The sequence below is a fragment of the Euprymna scolopes genome, chromosome 1 (genome assembly GCF_053919585.1).
Source record: "Euprymna scolopes isolate OS-2025 chromosome 1, ASM5391958v1, whole genome shotgun sequence".
NCBI lineage: Eukaryota > Metazoa > Mollusca > Cephalopoda > Sepiida > Sepiolidae > Euprymna > Euprymna scolopes.
In genome coordinates, this window is record NC_136482.1 from 170,957,287 (window position 1) to 170,983,743 (window position 26,457).

The 26,457-nt window shown below is 32.0% G+C and overlaps 1 protein-coding gene across 1 annotated transcript in view; it reads left to right on the forward strand.

Annotated features, from left to right (window-relative positions):
• LOC145277467 (uncharacterized) overlaps positions 1-24,615 on the forward strand; it is a 28,764-nt gene extending 4,149 nt beyond the window's left edge. Inside the window, exons 2-3 of the mRNA XM_080128834.1 lie at positions 9,401-9,576; positions 20,921-24,615. Of these exons, the coding sequence (XP_079984960.1) occupies positions 9,401-9,576; positions 20,921-22,651 (1,907 nt within the window). The 3' untranslated portion in view covers positions 22,652-24,615. The remainder of the gene's footprint in view (positions 1-9,400; positions 9,577-20,920) is intronic.
• Positions 24,616-26,457: the final 1,842 nt, after the last annotated feature.

Consider the following 26,457-nt stretch of genomic DNA (forward strand, 5'->3'; position numbering starts at 1 on the left):
TGTTATAGTATATCTTTCTGGTGGTCTCTTGGTCTTAGTGGATCCCAGGACGATAATTCATCTAGTCTGGTGGAGTATCCAGCTACGTGCTGTTACTTGAAATAACATCACTTGTAGAAGGTGCACCATTCCTTGTAAAAGTCAGTGTTGGTTGTCCATACTGAGGAGATCTTATTTGGGCCACGAATACTATGTAATTTTGAATATTTAGTTAGGGTTTACTTATAGGGAAAATTATCTTCATGCCAGGTTGTCCTGACAGACCGCTGTACAGACAAACCTTAGACACTCGAGGACAGTGTCTAGTAGGAATTCAAGTTTCTCTCTTTCACATGTGAAGAAATGTGATTAGCTAAAATGTTCCCAATGAATGCAACCAATATTTCTAAATCTTAAACTGATTTTTTGACATCTCAATATTTCAATTTTATCAAAACTTTCATTGAAATCCCAAAGTATTTGTTGGGGAACAATTTATTGAGAATACAAAGTGGGATTTCTTTTTTGTTTTTGTTTTTTTGTTTTTGTTATAGTAATAAATTTACGGAAAATCATTTCAATAAATGAACCAAAAAAGTCAATGTTGAGCACATCCTTTGGCGCCTTATCTCCGAAATTGAATATTATGAAATCTAAAACTAAAAAGAAATGTAATATTGTGTTATAGGCTCAGTGAAAGAGGACAGAGAGTTCCTCATTCAATCCATAGCAATGCTGAGTTTCCTGCTAGTATATATATATATATATATATATATATATATATATATATATATATATATATATATATATGACTACTTCATTTAATCACATAAATTCATATATGAAAATATAATTTTATGCATAAATTTTCAGTATTTACTTCAACAGTGCTCAATACATAGGTAGAACTAGGTAGTAAGTTATGAAAATATATATGGCAATTAAGCTACACAGAATATTCTGCGTTTCATTCTCGTGAGAATTCGTCAGTCTAATATATATATATATATATATATATATATATATATATATATATATATATATATATATTTCTGTAGAAATATATTTTCTTATAATATATATCAATCCTTATTTAAGAAGCTCAATATAATTACAGATCTATATAGAGAATAAATGACAAAAAGTTATATTCCAAAATTCATGATGTTGACCATCTTATAATTTATTCGTTTAATTCAGTAGAATTATATATATATATATATATATATATATATATCAGGGCTGTACATTGCGAGTGAAACAGTCGCAATCTGCGAGTGATTTTTCAAAGTGGCAATTAGAAATAATAAAACGCATATCTTTTGGCGATTGTATTTCTTTCACTGATAATATTCCAAAGCTCACTAACGAGTGAAAAATATCTTTTTAACCTTTTTTTTTTTGTTAAATAAAACAAAGTTAAATTATCTAAACAATAAAAGTTTAATCGAACAATATGCTCTTTTTATTTTTAACGAAGGCTGTTCAAAACATATCTGAAGAGATTAGAATGTTTATACCTTCAAGTATCAGCATAAAATTTGTTGTATATTTAGAATTACACTTATTAAAAAAAAACACACAGAAAAATCTTTATGATGTACATAGTCGTCACAGAACGAAGATGTCATATTCTAAAAATCATGTGGGTTTGGCTAGTAACTTTTCTATTTGGCTAGTAAACGAAAATATTTAATTGTCAAAGGTCAACTAAAAATAAATTTGTCCATATTTTACTTGATCTTTAATCTGTGACTTATCTCGCTTACATATATATATATATATATATATATATATATATATATATATATATATATATATATATACACACACACACACACATTTCTGCACTAGAGCTTTTTCATCTTAAATTCTATGAAATTATGCAGAATGTAGAAACTATGCACAAATAGAATTCAGTGTAGTAGCGAAATGACATCAATCATTTAATAAGAAACCATAAAAATAAATAAGTAATTAATTAACGCTCGTTTTTTTCAAAGGAACATGCAAATTAGTTAACCTTCATGTAGTCGCTTACATATCTATGACTGAGTATATTAAGAAATTCGTTTTAAAATTTTTTATATAGAATAAGTTTGCTTTTAATATCAATGTCAGAGTGAAAAAGAAAACAAGTTTATAGATAGATAGATAGATATATAAAAGAAATAAAAGGGAAATCATCAAATAAATAAAGACAATACCTCTTTAGGCCGTGTCATTTCAAAGTCTAATGCTTCTCATCATTTGTTTGTACTCTTTTACTGTACTTTTCTTGTATTTTTTTTCTATATTTTTTTGCATTTTTCTGTATATTTGTATGGTATCTCTATCTGTACTCATATCTAATTTCATTATTATATTATTATTGTTATATTAGTTGGAATTGTGGAAATTCCACCGAATGAGAAACATATTTAATCAACAAGTATGTTTTAATAAAGCTGGTATTTTTCTGAATAGCACAAAAAAATTATTTTGGGGGACAGAAAAACCAATAATACGACTGACCCAAATGAGATAAATTAATAAGTATTAATAAACACTAAGAAAGTAATATTGTGCTACATAGTTCAATACAATAAATAAAATTATATTGTAAGAAACAATCGTTAATTTACTCTTTCAGTCCAGCACCTTTTGACAGACAAAGTTTTTCCTTTTTTGTCCTGTTTCTTTTGAATGTTCCCTTTTTTACGTAACATTTCGCTGACTCCTTTCTTTAGTAGAGAACCACTGCACATCAAAATTACTAGGAGTTCCTTTCTTACACTATTACAACAATGATCATATATTATTGTTACTAGCTGGCATCCTGGCGTTCCCCAGTCGTACAATATGCTTAAACATGATATTTTAATTCATGAGGATTGCATATCTATTATTATGAGAATCAATCCTCTATTGATTATTATATATTACGAGGAATAATTTGCCGGTGGACTAATTTGCAAAAAAGTAAAAAAATAAAAAAGTTAATAATGATAATGTCGTCCATCAAATTCCATCTGTGTTTGTTTACAATATCACGTCAGCTGATATTTACTCTTGACAATGAATGCCCTGGAAAAGTCACTTCTGATTAATGTTTAGCTTTAAAATATGCAAACAAAGAAATGACTTGTGGCGATTTTTAATAGTACCTCTTTTTTATTGTAAACAGTGGATCAGTTGATCTGCAATTGAATGCTCTACCACTAAGCTATATCTTCAGATTATAATAAATCTGTTTTCTTAAGAAGAAATAATTTGCTGAAATTGAATTATCTCCCTTACCAGTGTAATGTAACATATTCCCTTGTAAAAATTATTCTTTTTTTATCTATAAGAGAGAAAAGCTATTTCTAAGGTGGGATTTTTTTCGATTTTCGATACTTATTGGATGAATTTCTGAATAAAACATATCTAAGAACACTGCCAGACATATAAATTAGCTTTGTGTTAAATTTGCAAAAGATAGGCTCAGCCATTTCGGAACCTATAAGGAAGGAACTCACACACACATATACACACAAAGTGACTTTTACATAATAGTAGAGATTACAATGATATTCGAAAAAAAAAATCAGCAAAAATAACCTTCTTAGTGACACACAATATGGTTTCCGTTCTGCTAGATCTACAGCAGATGTGCTTACAGTTATATCTCATATGATTAGCGAATCTCTCGACAGAGGCAACCTTTCTAGGGCAATTGCTCTTGACATATCAAAGGCCTTTGATAGGGTATGACATAAAGGTTTACTTCACAAGATCTCCAGCTATGGTATAGGTTCATAAGAGTAGTAGTTGATGGGCGAAAATCAGAAGCTCACAGTATAAATGCTGGAGTCCCTCAGGGGTCGATCCTGGGCCCAACTCTTTTCCTGATCTACATTAATGATCTTCCAAATCACATCCTTACATCATTCATAGACATTTTTGCTGATGACACTACCATCTATGGTAGCACATCTATGACATTAAACGACCAAGTTCTCTCCGATTCTCTCTCCTCTGATCTTGATCACATTGTACAATGGGGAAAGGAGTGGCTGGTTACTTTTAATGCATCTGAAACCAAGCTTCTATCTTTACATCATCAACGTTCTGATCCCCATCTGGCATCAATTAAAATGAATGGCTCTTGTCTTGGGGAGGCCTCAAGTTTTGACAGGCTTCTGGGCTTGACCTTTACTCCTGATCTTAAATGGAATACGTACATCAAATCTGTTGCCAAGGCCGCTGGAAAAATGGTAGGATCCTTCTATCGATCCAGTAGATATCTCACTGCTGATACAATTCTCTATCTATATAAGAGCCAGATACGTCCAAGGATGAAGTACTGTTGCCACATATGGGCAGGAGCTGCTAGAAAAGACTTGTCCTGCCTTGATAGGGTTCAAAATAGACTTCGTGGCCTGGTGGGAGATGTCCTTTTCTCTTCGCTGCAACCTCTGTCTCACAGAAGAGATGTTGCGAGTTTGTCTCTGCTTTATCGTTATTTTCATGGAAAGTGTTCAACTGAGCTTCAATCTATGGTCCCCCCTCGCCAAACTTTCACAAGAAACACTAGACTAGCTGAAAACATTATCAATAATTTTCCCCACTCTTTATCTGTACCTAAACCTAAACATAGATTCCATGATCAAAGCTTCTTTCTTAGAACTGCTCGCCTGTGGAATTGTCTTCCGTTTTCCTGCTTTCCAGCTTTCTATAATATGGTTGTCTTCAAGTCCAACGTGAACAAATTTCTGATGGGCCGTTCCACTTAAGTTAATAAATTTACCGAACTTCCATTACTATCGATTACTATATTATCCTTTTGACTACTCTACACTCTTTAACCCTTATACTTGAGTGGCCTATCGGCCTTGATAAGTAGTGACGTTTATGTGAAAAAAAAAAAAAAAAAAAAAAAAAAAAACAAGGCTACATCAAATTGAGGTGACTCTCATATTTTTGCCCAGGGTTGCTAAATTGGCTTTTTAAAGCTAGATTTCATTAATTTAGCTTTTTTTAAAGCAGTTTGGCCTTCGAAAAATATATTTGGCTTTTTTCAAAGTGTAAAGTACAGACTAATTAAGGAAAGAACAAGCTAAATATTATTCAGATTACTATTATTATTTTATTCTTTTATCATTCCATATTTTTTATATACCTCTCCCTATTATTTTGTTCATTTCTCCATTTTATTTTTTTCTAGTTCTACTATCTTTTCAGCTTCTACATAAATATAGCCTATCTTTATTTCATTTCTAGACCTATGTCATTGTGCCAGTCTTTTTTGCACATATAAACATATTTACATTTTTTTAAAAAGTGCAACAGAATGTACATTACATAAAATAAATCCAAGGTATATATATGTATATATATATATAAAAGTGAAAGTGTGTGTGTGTGTGTGTGTGTGTGTGTGTGTGTGTGTGTGTGTGTGTGTGTGTGTGTGTGTGTGTACATTTCCCTATGCAATAACTATCAATTTTTAGTCTACAGACTCGAAATTTGATATACAGGGTACTGAGATTTGGGAAAATTGATGTGATCCATTTTCGGCCAGAAATTTGGCTGTTAAGGGGTCAAAGTTAAACGATTTGACCTTTGAGAACTCTACCAAACTCCCCCGACAACTTTGGGTCTACACACTTGAAATTTTAGATATAGGTTCCTTGGACATGGATCTAACTTAGTAACTTGATTTGAGTCCAAAACAATAAATGTAAAGGGGTCATAATAGGGATCAAAGTTTAAAAAAATTGACAGTTTTTTTTGTTTTTTTTGCTCAACATACACCTCCAAATGCCCGGGTGTTTGGAGGTGTATGCTGAGCGAAAAACAAAAACAAAACAAAATATCAAATTTCCAGTCTGTAAACTAAAAATTGACAGAGTTATTGCATAGGGAAATGTACACAGACAGACACACAGACATACACACAAACACGTTCACTTTTATAGATATATAGATATGTGGATGACTATAATGCTCCCTATATTAGGTTGAGCATATTGGCAAGTGATATACAAATTACTATTAGCGATGCCTTTGTGTAAACAAATTGAGCTAAGGTATTTGGACAATGTCAAAACATTGTTAACTCACTGCCTGCATAGCAGCAGCCGAATAGCGTAACGATTAGAAGCTCTGATTGTCATTTGGGAGGTCGAATTTCGATCCTGGCTTGAGGTAGTTGCTTGTCTAGCTGCACTGATGAGCTGTGAAACAGCGAAACAGTACTGTATGTGGATGACTACATGCATGCATGCATATATATATATATATATATATATATATATATATATGTACATATATATATATATGTACATATATATATATATGTACATATATATATATATATACATATATGTACATATATATATACATATATGTACATATATATATATATATATACATATATGTACATATATATATATATATACATATATGTACATACATACATACATATATATATATATGTACATACATATATATATATATATATATATATATAGAGAGAGAGAGAGAGAGAGAGAGGATAAATAATGGGGTTGGGCAAGAAAAATAGATAGGTTTTTTTTTCTTGCCCTACCCTTATTTATCCTCTATATCTAATGTAGGCTTAGGAGAAATATACTTTAGAAGTGTATTTTGTTTTTTTTCAAAGTTTCTTTTAATGTTTTATGTTTAAACTAAAAAAAAAAAAAAAAAAAAAAAACCCTCAGTAATTAATTATGGCACTACGTTTGGCGTTCTTTAAAAGTATTATAAAATTATATACCCATAAAAATCTTTTTTTATATATATATATATATATATATATATATATATATATATATATATATATATAGTCTTTGAAGTTTTTAACTTTTAAAACTATACAAAAAAATATTTTTTATCATTCGTTAGAAAACCATCTACTCAGTAAGTCATTTAATCACCGGCAATCACTGCATCAACTCGCTCTCGAATTTACTATAGTACTAATAATTTATTTTTTAAGGGATCATTAGTTGTTTACTATGAAACACTGTTTCGGGGATTTATATATATATATATATATATATATATATATATATATATATATATATATATATATATATATATATAAATATATATATATAACTCCTTGCATAAGCCTGATGAATCCTAGCGTGGATGAAACACGGAATATTCTGTGTACTAGTTACTATATATATATATATATATATATATATATATATATATATATATATATATATATATATAAAGTGCTTTAACTGCCCTTGAGTCAATTAATAACACTGATGATATCATTGTATACAGTGCTTAACAAAAGTGCATGTACACTAAATAGGTAAATGTACAATTGTTAAAGAAATGAAAAATGTATGAGTTGTGATATATATGTGTATGTAAAAACATTTGTGCTATTATCCTCTAGATATCTATCTTAATTTTTTTTTTTTTCTTATCAAAAGTCGTTTGCTTTGCTCCATACTGGCTAACCACGTCTGTTATCGCTTTCTGGTTGCCTGATCAGGAACGTGACCAGTTTCCTATCCGGCCAGACTGAACATTTACAAAAAATCAAATTCATAATATGCGCCAGTACCCAAATATCATATTCCATAAATCATGTAAATTGATAAAGTATTTTTATTCTTAAATAAGAAAATCAAATTTTAAAAATCGATATCTCTTTCCTGTTCCTGTCCAGAGGATTTGGTTTCAAAAACACATTTGCACTATTCTCGAAATGTTATAACTCTCTGGGAGTGATAATATCCAGTAATTTCAGGTTTGACGATCACTTCTCTTATATATGCAGCAGGTTTAATAGGGAGCTTCACATGTTGCATATCCTGAGCTCTCAAATTCTTTATTAATGGTATTTACTGACTAAGCTTTACAAGGCAATGATTTGTGCCCAGTTGGAATACTAGTTCCTGGTGTTTGCCAGAGTAAGCAAGGTGTTCTCTGATTCTCTTGAGCATCTACAGTGTCATGCTATCAAATATATACGACATATTCTCTGCCACAACACTGTTCTCTCTAGAGTATATGATCTGCTTGGATTAGATCTGCTGTCTACTCGCCGGAATATAACAGTTTACAGATTATTTCATGGTTCTTGCCTCAGCGCAATGCTTAAATACCATCCTGTTTTGTGGCTGAACAAACCAAACCTGCGACGATATGCATTCACAATAAACCCTCTGTATAATCACATCAGTATTTGTTCAGAGATATACCGGCGATCTCTTTTGGCATTGTGTTCTGCAGTCCACAGAATTGTGTGAATGAACATGTATCACTGTCACATTTTTGGAGTTCTGTATTGGCTAACTATCATGATGTTCCTAAGTTTTATGCATTTCCTAATTAGCTTAGTAGCCTCTATTTCTAACGGTTTTATGACCATGGCTTAATAAAGAAAAGAAATGTACATGTTGGGTTTTTGTAAGGAAATATCGACGTTCTACTACATACAGCACCTGGTATTCTCAAATGGTCACCCATCTTGTACTGACCAAACTCAACGTTGCTTAACTTTGGTGAGGAGGTATTAGGTATCATTTTACTTTGAGTTCATCAGTTCATTTAACACGTTCCTAGTTTATCCATAACTGAGGTGGGGATTATAGTATTTCAATATAAGTGAATGCCATAGATCTGTCAGGATTTTAATTTGGTTTTGCTGATTCCGTAGTCAGTGTTAGTATCCATTGTGTTATGGTGTAAATCTCATCCTGGTCGCCAGTTGTTATGGTGTAAATGTTGGACAGAATAACGAGAAGACTCGGAAAACAGTGAAACGAATAATATATTAAAACAGGGAATACAGAAACGATGTTAATTGAGTGGGAACTCCGCTAAACTGAAGGACAAAGTAAAATTACGACTGTCTCTCTCTCTGAGTCTTGGGTTTAGACTGCTGAAAAGCAGAACCTGGTTACCGGAAGTTACGTAAGGAATAGTCCATTTTCAGAGTGCCACCCCAACACATTGCCATGCCATGCTATTCAGTGGCATTCACCATATGCAGATTGAACTGGCTTCTTCCAAAGGAAGAAGTGTCAAGGGAATATTAAATTCATAAGCATGTATATCTCAATCACGGGAAATAATGATAGGTTTTTGCACTTCTTGCAGGAAGGTATCAACATCCCCCTACATATAGCATTTGGTATTCCCAAATGATCACACATCTGGTATTGACCAGGCTCAACGTTGCTTAACTTTGGTGATCTAATGAAAACCAGTGTGTCAATGTGATTAGCATCCACTGGCTACTCATGTGCACCTCTTCCCCTTAAAAAAAATCTTACATTTCATTCATTCATATTTTTTAAATTATTTAATAGTATTTGGTGTCATTCTTTTTATTGTACGTTTTTGTGGCTTTTATTTTTATTGTATTTTTTATTTGTTTTTTTTGTTGTTTTTTTTAATGTAGATTGTTCAAAGAAAGATGAAAAACGTGCCAAGAGCGGGCATCGCTGTTCTTTTCGTGTAAATATTCGAATGTACCTCCATAACATCGGGAATTGGGAGGTTGACGTGATGGGGCATCATGTTCCCCCGGACCACGTATGGATTCCTCCCAAGAAGGATGTTATGAAAAAGATGAAGGTAAACATCTTTTTATATATTTATATTTTTCATTTTACTGTAAGCATTCAAGATTCCATTTGTCATATTCCCTTCAATGGAAGTGTGTGTGTGTGTGTGTGTGTGTGTGTGTGTGTGTGTGTGTGTGTGTGGATGGGGGGTGCTATATTATATTTTCCACCTATCGTAGAGGTTTGAGGGACCAATATCTCTCTGATTCTCTCTTCGCTGATCTTAAGCACGTGGTGCAATGGGGAAAGAGGTGGCTGGTTACTTTTAATGCATCTAAAACCAAGCTTCTATCTTTCCATCATTAATGCTCTGATGCCCATCTGGTATCAATTGAAATGAATGGCTCTCGTCTTCATGTTTTGACAAGCTTTTAGGTCTGACCTTTACTCCTGATCTGAAATGGAACATGTACATCAAATCTGTTGCCAAGATCGCTGGAAAAATGGTCGGATCGTTCTATTGCTCCAATAGACATCTCACTGCCAATGTTATTCTCTACCTGCATAAGAGCCAAGTATGTCCTAGGTGGAATACTGTTGCCACATCTGGGCAGAAGCTGCTAGAATCAGCTTATCCTGCCTTGACAGAGTTCAAAACAGACTTCGTAGCTTAGTAGGGGATGCCTTTCTCTTCCTTGCAACCTCTTTCCCACAGAAGAAACGTTGCAAGCCTGTCTCTGCTTTATCATTATTTTCATGGCAAGTACTCATCCGAGCTCCAATCTATGTTCCCCCCTAACCCGACTTTCACAAAAAATACTCGTCTAGCTGTAAACACTATCAATAATTTCCCTCACTCTGTATCTGTGCCTAAACCTAAACCTAGATTCCATGAACAAAGCTTCTTTCTTAGAACTGCACGTCTATGGAACTCTCTTCTATTTGCTTGCTTTCCAGCTGACTACAATATTGTCATCTTCAAGTCCAACGTAAACAAGTTCTTGATGAGCCATCCCCTTAAGTAATCCCATTTACCAAATTTCCACTACTAACGATCTTGTCCCGTTGACTACCGTATACTCATTAACCTTCATCCTCGAGTGGCCTCAGGGCCTTGATAAGTGGTGACTTCATTGTAAAAAAAAAAGAAGACTTTTCATATAAGAATTGTTACTGAACTACTGGATCTCCATTCCTTTTTGATGTACAATTTGTGATACTTTGAAATATCTCTTTTCGGTTTTCTACATCGTCTATTTGGATGATTGTATTTTTTCTCTGGCTTTTTTACAATGTCTTCCATGTTTCGTAATAGTGCTTGCACGTGTACCATTGATAAGTGACTTTAGTCATTTTTGGTTGAGATATGGTCCAGTTTGTATTTGACTATATCGATGAAAGTACAGAATAGTTAACAAGTGTTCTCCACCCTCTATATATAAAGAATGGATTTCTAAAAATCTGATGGGTGTGATTGTGAAAATTTACCCGTTACATATTTTTAGAAATCCATTCTTAATATGGAGAGGGTAGAAAGAAAACTTTTGTTAACTGTTCTGTCATTTCACCGAAATATGAAAAAAAAAAAAAAAATTTTATCTACCATCATCTCCACAGAGGTCTAAGAGACCTTAATTATATAGACATTACATTACACGTTTCTTCACTACTGGAATTTTTACTAATTTCTATATGACACTTAAGTACATAATAGTGTTTTTATCTAAAAATGCATTTATTTGAAATCCAATTTTACTGCAAAAACAGCCTAAGCCCAAACCTTATAAATCACTAGCAGGGAGACCTGATGTTGTCCGGGATTGAATGAGGATCAACAAATGTTCCATACTTTCAATACTTTTATTTCCATTGAAATCAGTGAAATCACCTATTAATCAAGCAAATGTTCTAGCTGGGGACCCACCACAGTTCACCAAAAAGAAGCTGCACATGTCTCCCTGCAGTGACTTATTCCACAATGCATTGTAGTCTACATTGCACTGTAGAGAACCTACTGCTTATTTTATGAAAGTATTTTTATATAACGACTTGAATTAAAATTTAAAATGCAAAAGTTAAGTATCATGGTTCAATTGTGCTCTAATCAGAAACATTTATCTCAAATGTGTTCTGTCTTATCAAAAGAACCTAATATTGATTTTATACACTGGACCTTTTTGCTTCTCAAATACACGTGTGATGTTAGACTATATAATGGTGTTAACTTTGGTCAAAATCGAACTGTTCCTTCTTTAATCAGATTTTTTTTTTTTTGATTATCGATTTTCAATAATTATCAGAGGCATTCTGATCCAAAAACTACCTAAGAACACTCCCAAACACATAAAGTACATTTGTGTGAAATTTCATAAAAATCGATCCAGCCGTTTTGGCGTCCATAGGAAACTCTCTCTCTCTCTCTCTCTCCCTCTCTCTCTCTCTCTCTCTCTTACGCACAAATACAGAGTGCCTTTTATATATAAGTAGAAATACCTATTAATCCTTTTGTATATGGAAAATTTTGTTGTATAGCTGGCTTTAATACGAAGGTAGACACGGCCAAAAAATGGAAAAATAAACAAGTAGTTGTGCTATTCTCGAAATGTCATAACTCTCTGGGAGTGATAATATCCAGAAATCTCAGGTTTGACGATCACTTCTCTTATATATGCAACAGGGTTAATAGGGAGCTTCACATGTTGCGTATCCTGAGCTCTCAAATTCCTTATTAATGGTATTTACTGACTTAATTTTTATTTTATTTTTTTTTTAAAACAAATTAAAATCTATTAAAATCCATTATTCTTGAGCAACTTTTTTTTTCCAGAAAGATATAAGCCTGAATTTTATCACATGAAAAGCAGAATAATATAAAACTTTTTCTTCTATTTTTAATAGAATTTTAAATTAAATTTTTTTCCAAAACCACACCATTCACCGCCATTTTTGCCTTGATCGATAAAATATTAAAATATTTTTTTAAAAGGTTTTTGAACAAAATAATTTTTCTTTTTTGTCTAAATAAGATTCAGGATGATTTACTATAAAAATATGTAAAAATATTATAAGTACCTGAATTTCAAATAATTCCAACTTTTTATATCACTCTATACATTTGCATAGCGAAATTAAAAAAAAAAATTAATGATAGTTTAAAATTAAGTACAGAGGCCTGAATAGAACTAAATAAACTATATTTAGCCATGTATTTTTAATGTTTGATTTGTCAATTAAGTGAAGGGTTTAATTCTTTTTTCATAAGCGATATATATATATATATATATATATATATATATATATATATATATATATATATATATATATATATATATATTTATTGCCTACATAAACTCCAAAGTTAAGCAACGATGAGGGTGGCTAGTACCAGATGGATGACCATTTTGGGAATGCTAGGCGTCATATGATTTGAAAACAACTCCTGCATCTAGTATCATGGTTGGGCCACCATAGGTGAATCAACAAGAAATTGGTAAAAGAAATTATCATATTTTTAGCAAAATGTGCAGTTATTTATCGATTTTTTTCTTTGTTGGTATCGATTCTTCAAAACATTTCCTATATAATAGTATATTAACAATATTGAGATCACTAAAAGAAAATTATTAATTTGTTTTTCAAAGATTTAAAAGTAGCGGTTTTCACAAAAATAATGAAAATATATAAAAAAAACTTTTTTGCTAATCTGAAAGATAATAATTATTATTAACATATTCAACAAATTACACACTGCAAAACACAAAAGATGAAAACTAAAACACATTGAAAATTCGAATTTTCAACCTTAAAATCTGATATATGTTCAATTGTTTTTGTTTTGTTTATTTTATCTACAATCCTCCCCCTCCCCACAATACAGTTTTGCTCAGTTTCGGCTAATTATTTTAAAAATATTTGTATCCTCAAACAAAGAAAGTAAATATTGATTATGAAAAAAAAGTACACCTTTATAAAGTTCATTATTCACTTAATAATCTGTGAAAATTCCGTATTGGTTGGATATTTCCTTGATTTTTGGTAGAATTTTAAAAAGAGACTCAAAAAATACTTGCACCCTCCTTTCGTTTTGACCGTGCCTATACAAAGGGGAATAATCATTAGAATTCACCGAAAGGGGAATAATTCATTTATTAGGTAAATAAACTGATATATTAGAAGAAAAGGACTAATTTTTCTCTCTCTCTCTCTTTTTCTTTCTTGCATGCACATATGGAATCGTTTGACTTTTCAAATCTGCTTTGTTCTTTCTTTGCACTTACTGAACTGCATGACCCTATTCGATTTTAAAGGTCAATCTCTTATAATTTTTATTTCTCATTTGCACTCACACCAATTTGACACACGTTCGTTCGCTGGCCTCAAGTGTTCTCCTCACATATGTTTTTACAACAATCCTATCTACACTTGACTTTGAAACCATATTACGTTCAAGTGATATGTAATATGCTGGCAACTTTTCAGTGAGATGTTCTCGCTTGTTTCTCTTTGATTTGATTTGAGGCAACTTTTCAGCAGGATAGGTTGAGCTGGCTCCTCCCGTCGAACACACAGCATCCCAGATGATACAAACCATGCATGACGGTCTGTAGCTACCAAGATAGCGATGGAAACCAGTAATGAACACCATAGACCTATAGACTGGAGATAGGTTCTATGCCAACTTTGACGGTGTGCAGCTACTAGGGTTGGATCAAATACTGACTTTTAACAATTTGAATACAAATACAAATACTTTTGTTTAGGTTACCAGAAATACAAATACAAATACTTTTATTCCTAAGTCTAAAAATACAAATACTTTTATTCCTCAATCTCAAAATACAAATAAAAATACAATAACTGATTTAAACAAAAACAAATATAAGTACTTTTTTTTTCAAAGTAATAAAGAAATCTGAAAATATGCAAAAAAAAAAAGAAAAAGAAAAGAAATATTTCCTTCCAAATTTGACATCTACATTACATTCTATATCATATCCTCATTGCATTTTATTATCATTAGAGCTCTGAAAGTTTCCCCCTCTCTCTCTCTCTCTCTCTCTCTCTCTCTCTCTCTCTCTCTCTCTCTCTCTCTCTCTCTCAAATATAAATACAAATACAAAATACTATTTTCCTGGATGCCATAATACAAATACAAATACAAATGACTTTTTCTTGTGATGTTAAAATACAAATACAATTACATTAAAATTGTATTTAAATACAATTGAAATACAAATACAATTGTATTTGATCAAACCCTAGTAGCTACATCTTTCTTTGGCATCTCAAGAGTTTTCACCAACCTTGAAGTGGTCCTGGAGCTATTGCTCCATGGATGAACTCGGTGCACAGTATGGCTGAACCATAAAAATCTTTTCTAAAAGAGATTGGTTGAGGGGAATAATCTTGCATTGTGTCCTAATTTTGTTATTACGAAATAGTGCCAGAGGACTCTCAGAATTTGGCAGAGACAGTAGTTGTTGAGAACTTCTAGCTTTTTGAGGTCTGCAATATTAATATAATATTAATATAAAGACTAGGTTTTGCAGTCGTAAAGAAGGATCGTCTGAACAAGCGTTTGGCAGATCCAGACTTTAATGTCTATTTAGTATACAAGCTAGGCTTGTTTCTCTTTATAAAGAGTTTGCATAGTATCGTAACCTCATACCCTAATCTTAACCACAAGATGATGTGGTAGAAGGTTGGAAGATGAGGAAAAAGAAGCCAGCAGTCCTGGGAGATCACACTCTCTACAAGGCCATAAACAGTTTATAAATCAATCTCTTCAAAAACAGGAGGTAATACCTGGGAAAATGTTCATGTAAGACCGAGATGGATCATACTTCATCCGCCCCCTCCCCCCAAACAGAAAAGCGTCTGGAGCTGACATGGCAGTCAATAGTTTGTTGAATTGAAGTTATAGAATGAACCCTTAGTTGGTATGAAAAATGCTGCAGGAGGAAGTATATTGTCACAGTCATAAATAAAGACTTATTTTCTCTTATAGAGAAATGTCCCAGATAGGTGATTTGGTTATAAACTGGCCAATCAGCTTGCAGAATGCATTGATTTCATCTCTCCTCTGAAGAACTACTTTAACCCTTTTGGAGATCATGGGTGTTTTAAAAAAAGAAACTTGAAATTATTAAGGAAAGCCATCTTTCTCTCTCCTGTCCTTGTCTGCTGGATGCTCAAGCATCGACTACCTTCACCCAAAGATAACTGCTGGCAGACTTTCACAGCTCAAAGAACTTTCTAGATTTCCTTTTTCCACTTGGACACTGCTCAACTTGCACCCATACCACACGAAGTAGGTAACTGAATAAATCCTTTTGTTGTCATAATGTTGTTTACCTTCATGCGATCGTTTTCATTACAGTCTACTAATACATAAGTTTATCACCATTCCTATAATATCACTTTTACAAGATTACATATCAAATGTATGCATAGCACTCTCTGATCTCTACTTCTCTAAACTCTATTATAATAAAGTCTATACTTTTTCCATACCTTATAATATAAAATCTTTACTTCTCTATGCTCTATAAAAAATAAAGTATTTACCCCTCTATGCCCTATAATATAAAGCCTTTACTTCTCTATACTCTATAATGATAACCTCAATTTCTACAGTCCCTATAATAATAAAATCTTTACTTTATACTAAAGTTTTATGCATAAGTGCACAAAACTCCTAATAAAAGATTAATTTGCAACACAAAGGCACAAAATAATTAATCAACAACAAATCAAATGTCCCCAGGTTGTTCAGTGGAAGTCTTCGGTGGAGCAGTCGCAGCCTGGGGTGGACGTAGGGGGGGGGGGTTCAGTAGACAGAGAGTGAGAGGAGATAGGTTTGACTTCTTTGATGGTCTGAGTTCCTCTGCTGGCTGCTGGCTAGTTTCTGACAGGAAATTTTTCTTTTGGAACTAAGACCAACAGAATCTCGGCCATTTCTGAAATGGCCTTTTCTCTATTGATTGCAGTATTTTGCTAGTTCTCTGTAGTTCTAGGAGGTTTCTCCTCCCACAGGTTTTACCTTGTTCATTTGAAGAGGTTAGTTTATTGCTAATCGCCTAAGGTATCCTTACTAAGAAATACCGACAGGGGTGCTCAAGTATTTTTTTGGAATGGAAGTTTTGCCATAGTTTTTCCTTGTTCATAAGCTAACTTGAATTGTTGACAAACTCATGTACTTGATGCTGACGGACATGAAAACATTGTTTATCAGGACATATATCTTCTTATAGTCTAAATTAGAAAATTCCACTTTACCTAATTTACTAAAGGATTTTTCCAAAAGTTTTTATAATCAAAACATAGAAAATTTAATCCCAACCGAATTAAAAAAGTTCAATACACAATAGAGAGTAAAGCTTATTATAAGAGAAAGAAAATTAAAACTGTAAGTTAAAATTTACAATCAAAATTTATTGTTAGACTGAATACTCCAAAAAACAATTTACAAAGTCCTTATTCCGCAGAGTTCAAAAGAATGCGATTCTTGTTACTCTTCTCATCAGAGGACATAAAGAAATCAGCAAATTATATTTGTATCAATACTAGAATTTGCTAGTTAAAGTGAAAAACTGTTGGATATGTAAAAATATATATATAAAAACAAACCACACATTATATTTAAGTTTGCGTGAAAATCCTCTCAAGTTAATCCGAAATGCAAAATAGTTCTTTAGAGAGAATGGATTCCAGCATATAATCCCATTGGAAAGTCTTCAAAACAGCTGAAATAATGAAAATTGTTTTTTTTCGGGCAGTGCAGTAGCCAAAAGAGAAGTCTGTCTCCAGTCAAATGGGATCTAATAGTAAAAATCGGCTTAATTAGAAAAAGTCATATCTTATATATATATATATATATATATATATATATATATATATATACAGACATGACAGAAGAGAATATATACCCAAAGAAACAGCTTATTTCAATAAACATATCATTTATAGAACAGAATCAAAAATAAATGGTCACAAATTTAATAACTAATACTTGGTTGACATTTCCTTTGTTGTTTTTCTATGCTAGGATCCTTCTAGGCATGAAATTGATCAGTTGAATATCATATTCAGAAATTTCTTGCCATGTACTGATGCAACAATGCTAAAAATTCGGATTTAGAAGATAGCTTTCTTTTCTTTTTGTGAGGTTCCAGTCTAATATGCCCCAAAGGTTTTGAATTGGGTTCATATCCGGGGACTGACTTGACCATGGAAGTTTATTAATCCCATTTTGGCTCAACCAATGTTGTGTCGCCCGAGCAGAGTGACAAGAGGCTCTGTCTTCCATAGAGAGTTAACTTGGTTCATTTTACCACTTGAGAATATTGGTAGGAATCCTTCATGTAATATTGAAACATCTTTAGCAGAATTGATGTTTGCTTCGCACTCCACTAGGTCTTAGCGTCCATCACTCCAAATTGCACTCCATACCATAACCGAGAAACTCCCATGTTTCAGTGTTGCCTGCGGTCTTTTTAAAACTCTTGTCTTATGGGTGTTGAGGGAGCCTCCATATCCATACCATTACACTGTTTGGAAATAATGCAAATTATGACTCATCAGAGAAAATGACATTGGTCTAAAAGATCATAGGTCTCTCCACCATTTCATGAGCCCAATCTTTTCTGCACTTGATATTGGCAGGACAAAGAAGAGGTTTCCTTCTCGCAGCTCTATCATAGTAGCCCAGCTTGTGAAGATACCTGACAGCTGTTCTGGGACTGACACCAGCTTGTGTTGCAATGTCAGAGGCTTTGCACTGAGCATTCTCAACATTTCTTTTCACAAGATGCAAGGTTCTTTCAGAGGTCTTGGAATCACCTGGATGAAGTTTTGTGCACTCTTTGTCCTTTCTTGTGAATTTTACAATAACTCTAATAACAGTAGAAAAGAGTATTGAAAAATTTCCTGCTATTTCGTGTTGATTGACCAATTTCATGTTGACCCATGATTCATCGTTGCAGAAATTCTGATAAGTCTGATGCTCCTTTGGTTCATGGTATACTTCAATGTTGCTAGATAAAATTTTAATGAGATATTCTAAGTTATTTCAGTACTAATCTTATTTTTAAATATAAATAAGCATATACTAATCTTTGGAAAAAATATTTATCTTAGTCTCTATTCTTTTCTGCCATGTCTGAGTGCGTGTGTATATATATATATATATATATATAGCAAAAGTACCCGTCGTTGACTGGGTTCAAAAACAGCCTCCAGAAAATGGACTCTGATTTATGAAAGTATGATAGGTTATGAAAAGGAAGGGTTGTAAAGAGATAGCTTGGAATTTGGGGGTATCAGAACCAAAGCAAAATATGAGGAAAGTAAAAATGAAATAGATAAACCCCATAATTTATTATACCATACCTATTCACACTGAAACACTTATCACAATATTTTGTGGATCTATATTAAAAAACCTTGTTAAACTTTGTGACATATTTCCATTCTATGGAGGTCAGGTGCGAACGAACACTCCATAATTTTATTATACCATATTTCTTCAAACTGAAACATAATTATCAAAGTATACTTATGCAGATAGATATGAAAAGGCTTTATTAATGTTTGTGCCTATTTCCATTCTATGGAGGCCAGGCGTGAACGCAGACCCCACAATTTTATTATACCATCCCTATTTAAGTTAAAACATACTTATCAAATTATTCTAATATACATCTATATCAAAAACACTTGTAAACGTTTTTTTTTTTAATTTTTAAATTTTTTATTTCCATACTTCGTGGACCAGGCACGAACGCAGACTCCACAATTTTAATGATCCACCATACTGCCAGATCAAACATACCCATTCCTGTGTCTCGATACATCTTCTATCATTATATGTAATCAGTTTTTTAAAATAGTCAACCATATAGGAGCCTATTCGTGACCCCACACAGACATTCAGCTTTATATTATAGATATATATAAAATAAAATCCGCATCAAGTGCGCTTGAAACCAAATCACAACGTGTTTCAAGCGCACTTGATGCAGATTTTATTTTATTCAAATTAAAACGTTTCTATTTAAATCTCATTCTTGACGATATATATATCATATATATATATATATATATATATATATATATATATGATATGATATATATACTAGCTGGACGCCCGGCATTGCCTGGACACAATATGCTTAAACATGATATTTTAATTTATGCAGATTGCATATGTATTATTATAGAATGAATACTCTATTGAATAGTATATATTATGAGGAATAATTTGCCCAGGGGACTAATTCACACCAAAAATTTTTTTTAAATAATAATGATAATATCGTTCATCAAATTCTGTCTGTGTTTGTTTACAATATCACGTCAGTTGATATTTGGGTTTGACGATCTTAAAAAAGTCTTTCTTCTCTTATAGATAAAAAAGAAGAATTTTTACAGGGGGGAATAATTTACGTTACACCGGTAAAAGTAAAATATTCCCCTGTAAATTTTTTTTTTTTTTATCTATAAAAGAAGAAAGACTATTTTTAAGATATGATTTAAAAAATTTTTTTTTTTATCTATAAAAGAAAGACTATTTTTAAGATATGATTTAAAAAAAATTTTTTTTTATCTATAAAAGAAGAAAGACTATTTTTAAGATATGATTTAAAAAATTTTTTTTTTTATCTATAAAAGAAGAAAGACTATTTTTAAGATATGATTTAAAAAATTTTTTTTTTTATCTATAAAAGAAGAAAGACTATTTTTAAGATATGATTTTTAAAATTTTTTTTTTTATCTATAAAAGAAGAAAGACTATTTTTAAGATATGATTTTTTTAATTTTTTTTTTTATCTATAAAAGAAAGACTATTTTTAAGATAGCATTTTTTATTTATTTTTTATTTATTTTTCGATACTTATTGAATGAATTTCTGTACAAAACATATCTAAGAACATTTCCAGGCATATAAATTACCTTTGTGTGAATTTTACAAAGGATAGGCTCAACCGTTTCAGAACCTTTAAGGAAATAACTCTCTGTATCACACACACACACACACACACACACAGTGACTTTTATATAATAGTGGAGATAGAGATTAATAACGTCACCATATTGCACTTCTAAGGATTAATCACTTAGCACATTACTTATAGAGACAGACTTTCTAAGCTTGACTTATTTTTACTGTGTTTTTGTTTCAAAATGGCCTCATTTTAAATTACATCAATAAACAGACTATTTAGTTCAACTTTTATTTTTTTCTGTAATCTACATCGTTCACGGCAATTAAAACCCTGGCCGATGCCAAGTAGTTATGTTACTTATTGATATATTTCATAATCTATAAATATAACCTTTTTTTTTAAAAAAAAAGAAATTATCAAAAATTCAATACAATGTTTAAAAAAAACTATTTGTCTTTATACTTCCAGCTGAATCCGTCCAGATCAGACACTCAAACTCATTTGTCGATGATTGTGCCAAAAATTGAGACAACCGAACCACAGGAGGATGTGAGTGCTCATAATGTGTGTGCAGAGCAGATCCCTGAATCTGTTCATATTGGAGGCTATTGCTCGAACAATTATGAACAACAAAAAAGTGCCATATCTTTAGAAGCCATGGCTTATCCTGCCAGAGATAATTTAGAAAATGAAGAAGCCTTAGATTTAACTCAAAATCAAAAGTCAAGTTTCAATTCCCGCGATAAGGAGTTTGATTTTGCTAACAATTGTCTTTCAACAAACAAAGTGGCTGACAAAGGTTTCAACAGCTCCGCCTTACAAATGTCAGAAACTCTTAATAAGCAAAGAAATTTCTATCCTCAGAAATGTACGACCAGTCTCAGCTTATTTAAGGAAGCTGTTAAATTATCTGAAGACGGGATGCAAGTTTTTGTGATTGTGTCTGGAGACAAAAATTCTTATTCTTATTGGGGGACAAAGCATTTTTCAGATAAATTCATGTCTTCTCAACCGCTTGCAAAATATGATACATTTACGTGCTGCAATGTTTTTGATAATTTCACAACAAATACAAGCACGCAAATTAATGGTAGTAACAATCCTTACAACATAACCCCTCCACTTCCATCAGTGCCGACAACCCTTAAAGCTGGACATTTAAAGATACCATCACTATATTCTTTAAAAAAACGTTCTCCATTGACTTTTGAGAATTCTTCACCAAAGAAGAAAAAGAAGCAAGCGGAATCTGAAAATGATAATCATTTGCCAAAAAGAAAATCTGAAAATGATAATCATTTGCCAAAAAGAAAATCAAAATCAAAACCATTGAAATCCGATCCGCACCAACAAAACTGTGAAAAGACTTCATTTGATAAAAAGGCAATTACTGACATAAACCAAGAAATCCTTATGAGTAAGAAAGGAAAAACTAAAAATGACAAATGTGAACCAAGTTCGCCGAAAGAAGGAACTGGCTCATCAAAGCTTCAAAGGGAACGAAGTCAGGCGCTTCTTCGAATACTTATGTCCAGGAAAAAGAACCTGATAAAAAATGGCGAAACAAATGAAAGTCCTGATCAACAGAAAACAGAAAGTTTAAATTGTAATCGCAAGTCAGACTCGAACCGTTATACTGCAGAGTTGGACTGCAGGGGTTCAAGTTCAGGGTCGAGCAAACGTCTACCAGCTTCAAAACAAAATTCTGAAGGTTTAAATGCTACGTCCGTCAACAAATTTCTGAAACAGAATGCACCACCAAACAGTACAGAGAATGAAAATGTAAATGAAAAAACACACATACAAGATGCAGAAGACACGGCATTAAAATTATCATATGATAAAAACACACACGAAAATAACAAGGGCTCAAGTTCAGGATTGAGCAAATATCTGCCACCTTCAAAACAAAGTTCTGAAGATTTAAATTCTACGCCCATCAACAAAGTTCCGTCTGTTCTGAAACAAAATGCACTACCAAGCAATACAGAAAATGAAAATGTGAATAAAGAACATGCAGAAGCGACGGCACTAGAGTTAACGTATGATAAAAACATGCACGAAAGCAACAAGAAGGAAGGAGGTCAAGACAAAACAAAGATTACAATACCAGAGAAAATAAGTCCGAACAATGAGAAAAAAAGAAGAAAAACTAAGAAGAAATCCAATACAAAAACTGAAAGCAATCAAATTTCTTGAAAATTCGGCATCAAAAAAATCTAGAAAAAGAACAAAAAAAAAAAAGATTCAGAATATACTCCACCAGAACTCAGAAAGTTCATTCGAATAAAGAAGGCCCAGATAGAACACAGAAACCGTTTTTGAACAATGAGGAAAAAAATCGAATATAAAACAATTGTTTGAAAAAAATCATAAAACCCTCCATAACTCATAATAAATTATTTTCATCAAAGCCAAATTTAATTAAATCACCCATGACATCAGAGATCAACATATCATCCTTCTAAAAACTCAGAAAGTAAACCTTAAGGCAAAACATGAATTTTATTATATTTATTTTTTTAAATTGACAGTATCTGGAAAGAATGTTGGGTTTACAAACTGCTAAAAGTATTATAATTTTTTATAACATTATGGATAATGATGACATTGCATTAGATGCCTCACTAATATATACATATACTATATTTATTTATTTATTTATAATATCATACAATTGTGTCGATTAGCTATCAGTGTCAGCGGTTTCTGAGGCAACAAGGAAATTAAAATCATGGGTTTGAATATCATTCCATCAACGGCTGGCCTCCTGATGTTAATGTGATTGAGCACTGTCACTGTTTCTTCATATACATTACATTACACACACATACACATTTTATTTATATATATTTATGAGAAAAATATGCTTATTCAATTATATTTCACCTTTTATTTATACGAATCCTTTAATTTACAAATCTCAATTTGACTAAAGAGTATATAACAAATGAATGACAAAAACGTCTATATTCCAAATTCCAAAATGTTGTCCATCTTTAAAGAAACATGGGTATGATTAAAAAATCTGAAGTTGCAATTGTGAAATAAAGAAAAAAAAAGAAAAGAAAGAAACATTTCAAAGATGGCGTAACTAAAAGAACACACAATTGCAACTTCTCTTCCGATTTTCAGATTTTGCACTCATGCCCATGTTCCTTTATTTTCTTTTAAAGTTGATGAGTTGCTTTTCTTCTGATGAGTTAAGGGCGGAATAAATTCAAAAACTGACATAATAATTACACGAATGATTCTGCGCTACAAAACAGGTGCTGTCAAGAATTGAACATTTTAACATGCTGAAAGAAATAAATGGTAAAATGGACAACAACTTGAAATTTGAAATACAGACTTTTGTCATATATATATATATATTAGTACTCTACTTATTCATGACTCATCAGTGTGGCTAGAAATAGCAACACATTAACCCTGAGATGTGAAATACAGATGCAAGTCCATTTCCAACTCTGACCAGCATCATCATCATCATCGTTATTAGTTTAATGCCCATTTTACATGATTTACATGTTTTACCATCATCATCACCATCATTATCATCATCACCATCATTATCATCATCACCATCATCATCATCACCATTAGTTTAATGCCCATTTTACATGATGGCATGCTTTGGATGGCTTTAAGAAACTGACTTCCAAAATAATCAATCTCTGGCCAGGTTTTTATTTATCCCTCAGGTCCATTTTTTTATCACTTTCTTCCATCTTTTCTTTGGCCTCCCCTGCCAGTTGACACTGCTACCTCAGTTATTCTAGATCTAGTAACCTAAGAACTCTCAGCCATTCTTTTCAACGTGGCCATACCATCAAAGTCTCCAGTTCTGCACACATCTACCTATATAGTCCAAATTTAATCTTTCTCTCATTTCATTAGAATGAAGCCTGTCTGAGCTAATAAACTTACTACTTACTTATATCATTTAAACGAATTATTTCATTTGTTTACAAATTTTATCATAGTCATAACCAAGGGAACTCAATTCTTTATATATATATATATATATATATATATATATATATATATATTTATTTTTTTAAAAAACAGTAATCTACGGACATGCTTGTTTCGGAGTCCAACTCCTCTTCTATGTAAACAGATAAATGATAAAAACTAAACAGTAAATATATATATATATATATATATATATATATATATATATACTGTATTAACAAAACAGTATAATAATACAGTGATTTCAAAAAAGGAATTGGTAGCAACAAAAAGTGTATTTCATTGTAAGTTACAATTGTTTCAAGATATATATATATATATATATATATATATATATATATATATTTCATAAAATAAAATAGACGTTTTTTTCTTGTCTATTAATTTTGTTTTTGATCCTTTCCAACTTCCTAATAATGGTCTTCAATTCTGGCAGGAACTGGCTGATGTAATTGCCATATTTGTTGTAAGTCCAGGTATTTTGCAATCTTTTTGGATTCATCGTAAAAGATAGATTAATCCAACTGCCTTTGAACAATTTATATATAAGTAATACCTTATTTGAATGGAAGTCATCGTCTCTTTAAAGAACATCTTTAATGAAACTAATCCCAAGAAATAGATTAAGTGAGCATCTTCACCTCTGGCTCTCAAGATGGACACTATGTTAGAGTTTTGGATATTATCCATTGCAGAGGAGGAGTGGGTTTATAACTTTCCCAATGGTATCATGGTAAGACTAGTGGCAAAGATTTGACCGGATTTGAACTTGACTGCAGCCGATTGCAGAGTTTGCACCAGTGTCCATTATCACACTTGTCCCCTTCGGCGAATGAAGAACCCCACTCCCAGCATAATCTCTACTATTATATAAAAGAAACTTTGTCAGTGAATTCATTCCCTATGGACTCCAAAACGGCTGGGCTGACTTTTATGAAATTATTTCACACGAAAGTATTTTATGTGCCTGGCAGTGTTCTCAGATATGTCTTCATTAAGTATTGATAATCGAAGTAATCCAATGAAAGAAGGAACAGGTGATTTTAACCAAAGTTAACACCTTACATCACGAATGTATTTGAGAAGTTTTATTACTACACAAGCCAAAAGGCCAAACATATAAAATCAACAGTAGATTCTTTGATATGACAGGGGCGTGTTCAAAATGAATGTTTCTGTTTAAAGCACAATTGCACCATAATACTTGACTTTTACATTTTATATTCAAATTCAAGCCATTATATATAAAAATAATTTTATAAAATCAGCAGTAGGTTCTTCACAGTGTATTGTGAACTAATCGCTCTCAGAAGGCATGTGAAGCTTCCTCCCAGTGCACCACAATAAGTCTATAACTAGAGTGGGCAATGAATCGGTTTAATTGAAAAATTCACTGATCATCGCTCAATCCCAGGCAATGTCGGGTCTCTCTGCTAGTAGTTTATAAAAAAAGTGGTAATTACAATCACTTTTTTTATAAACTAATTATTTAATTTATTTACCATTATATCTTGGGTTGAAATCAGCGAGAACAATGAAAACTAAACATGTTGCAAGATGTTGGTGGTTCCAAATATAATTTTTCAGCACTTTTCCAGAATCCCGTCCCTACATTAACAAAAATTTAAAAATTCTGTATCATGTACATGGATTGTGATGGAAAGAAAATATTGTATACGCATCAATTGATCAAGTAGTTTTATTTTTAAATAAGAAAACCAAATTTTGTGACTTAGTGAACAGTGGTGGTATTCATTTGAAAACAGACGTAAAAAAAACCCAAAAAACAAGGGAGATAACTCTAAATGATCCAAACTTGCGAGATTTTAGAAAACAATTCTTAATATGAGGAAAAAACTGAAATTCGCTTTAGAACTATTTTCTTTAGAAAAATGGGTGCTTGTTAAGATAGAGTTGACAAATCGATTTAAAAAAATCTTTTTTTAAGTGAACTTGTCATGTCGAAAATGTCATGTTGTAATATATCCAAAAATTACAAAAATTCATCAAGTAGAAAATTATAGTAA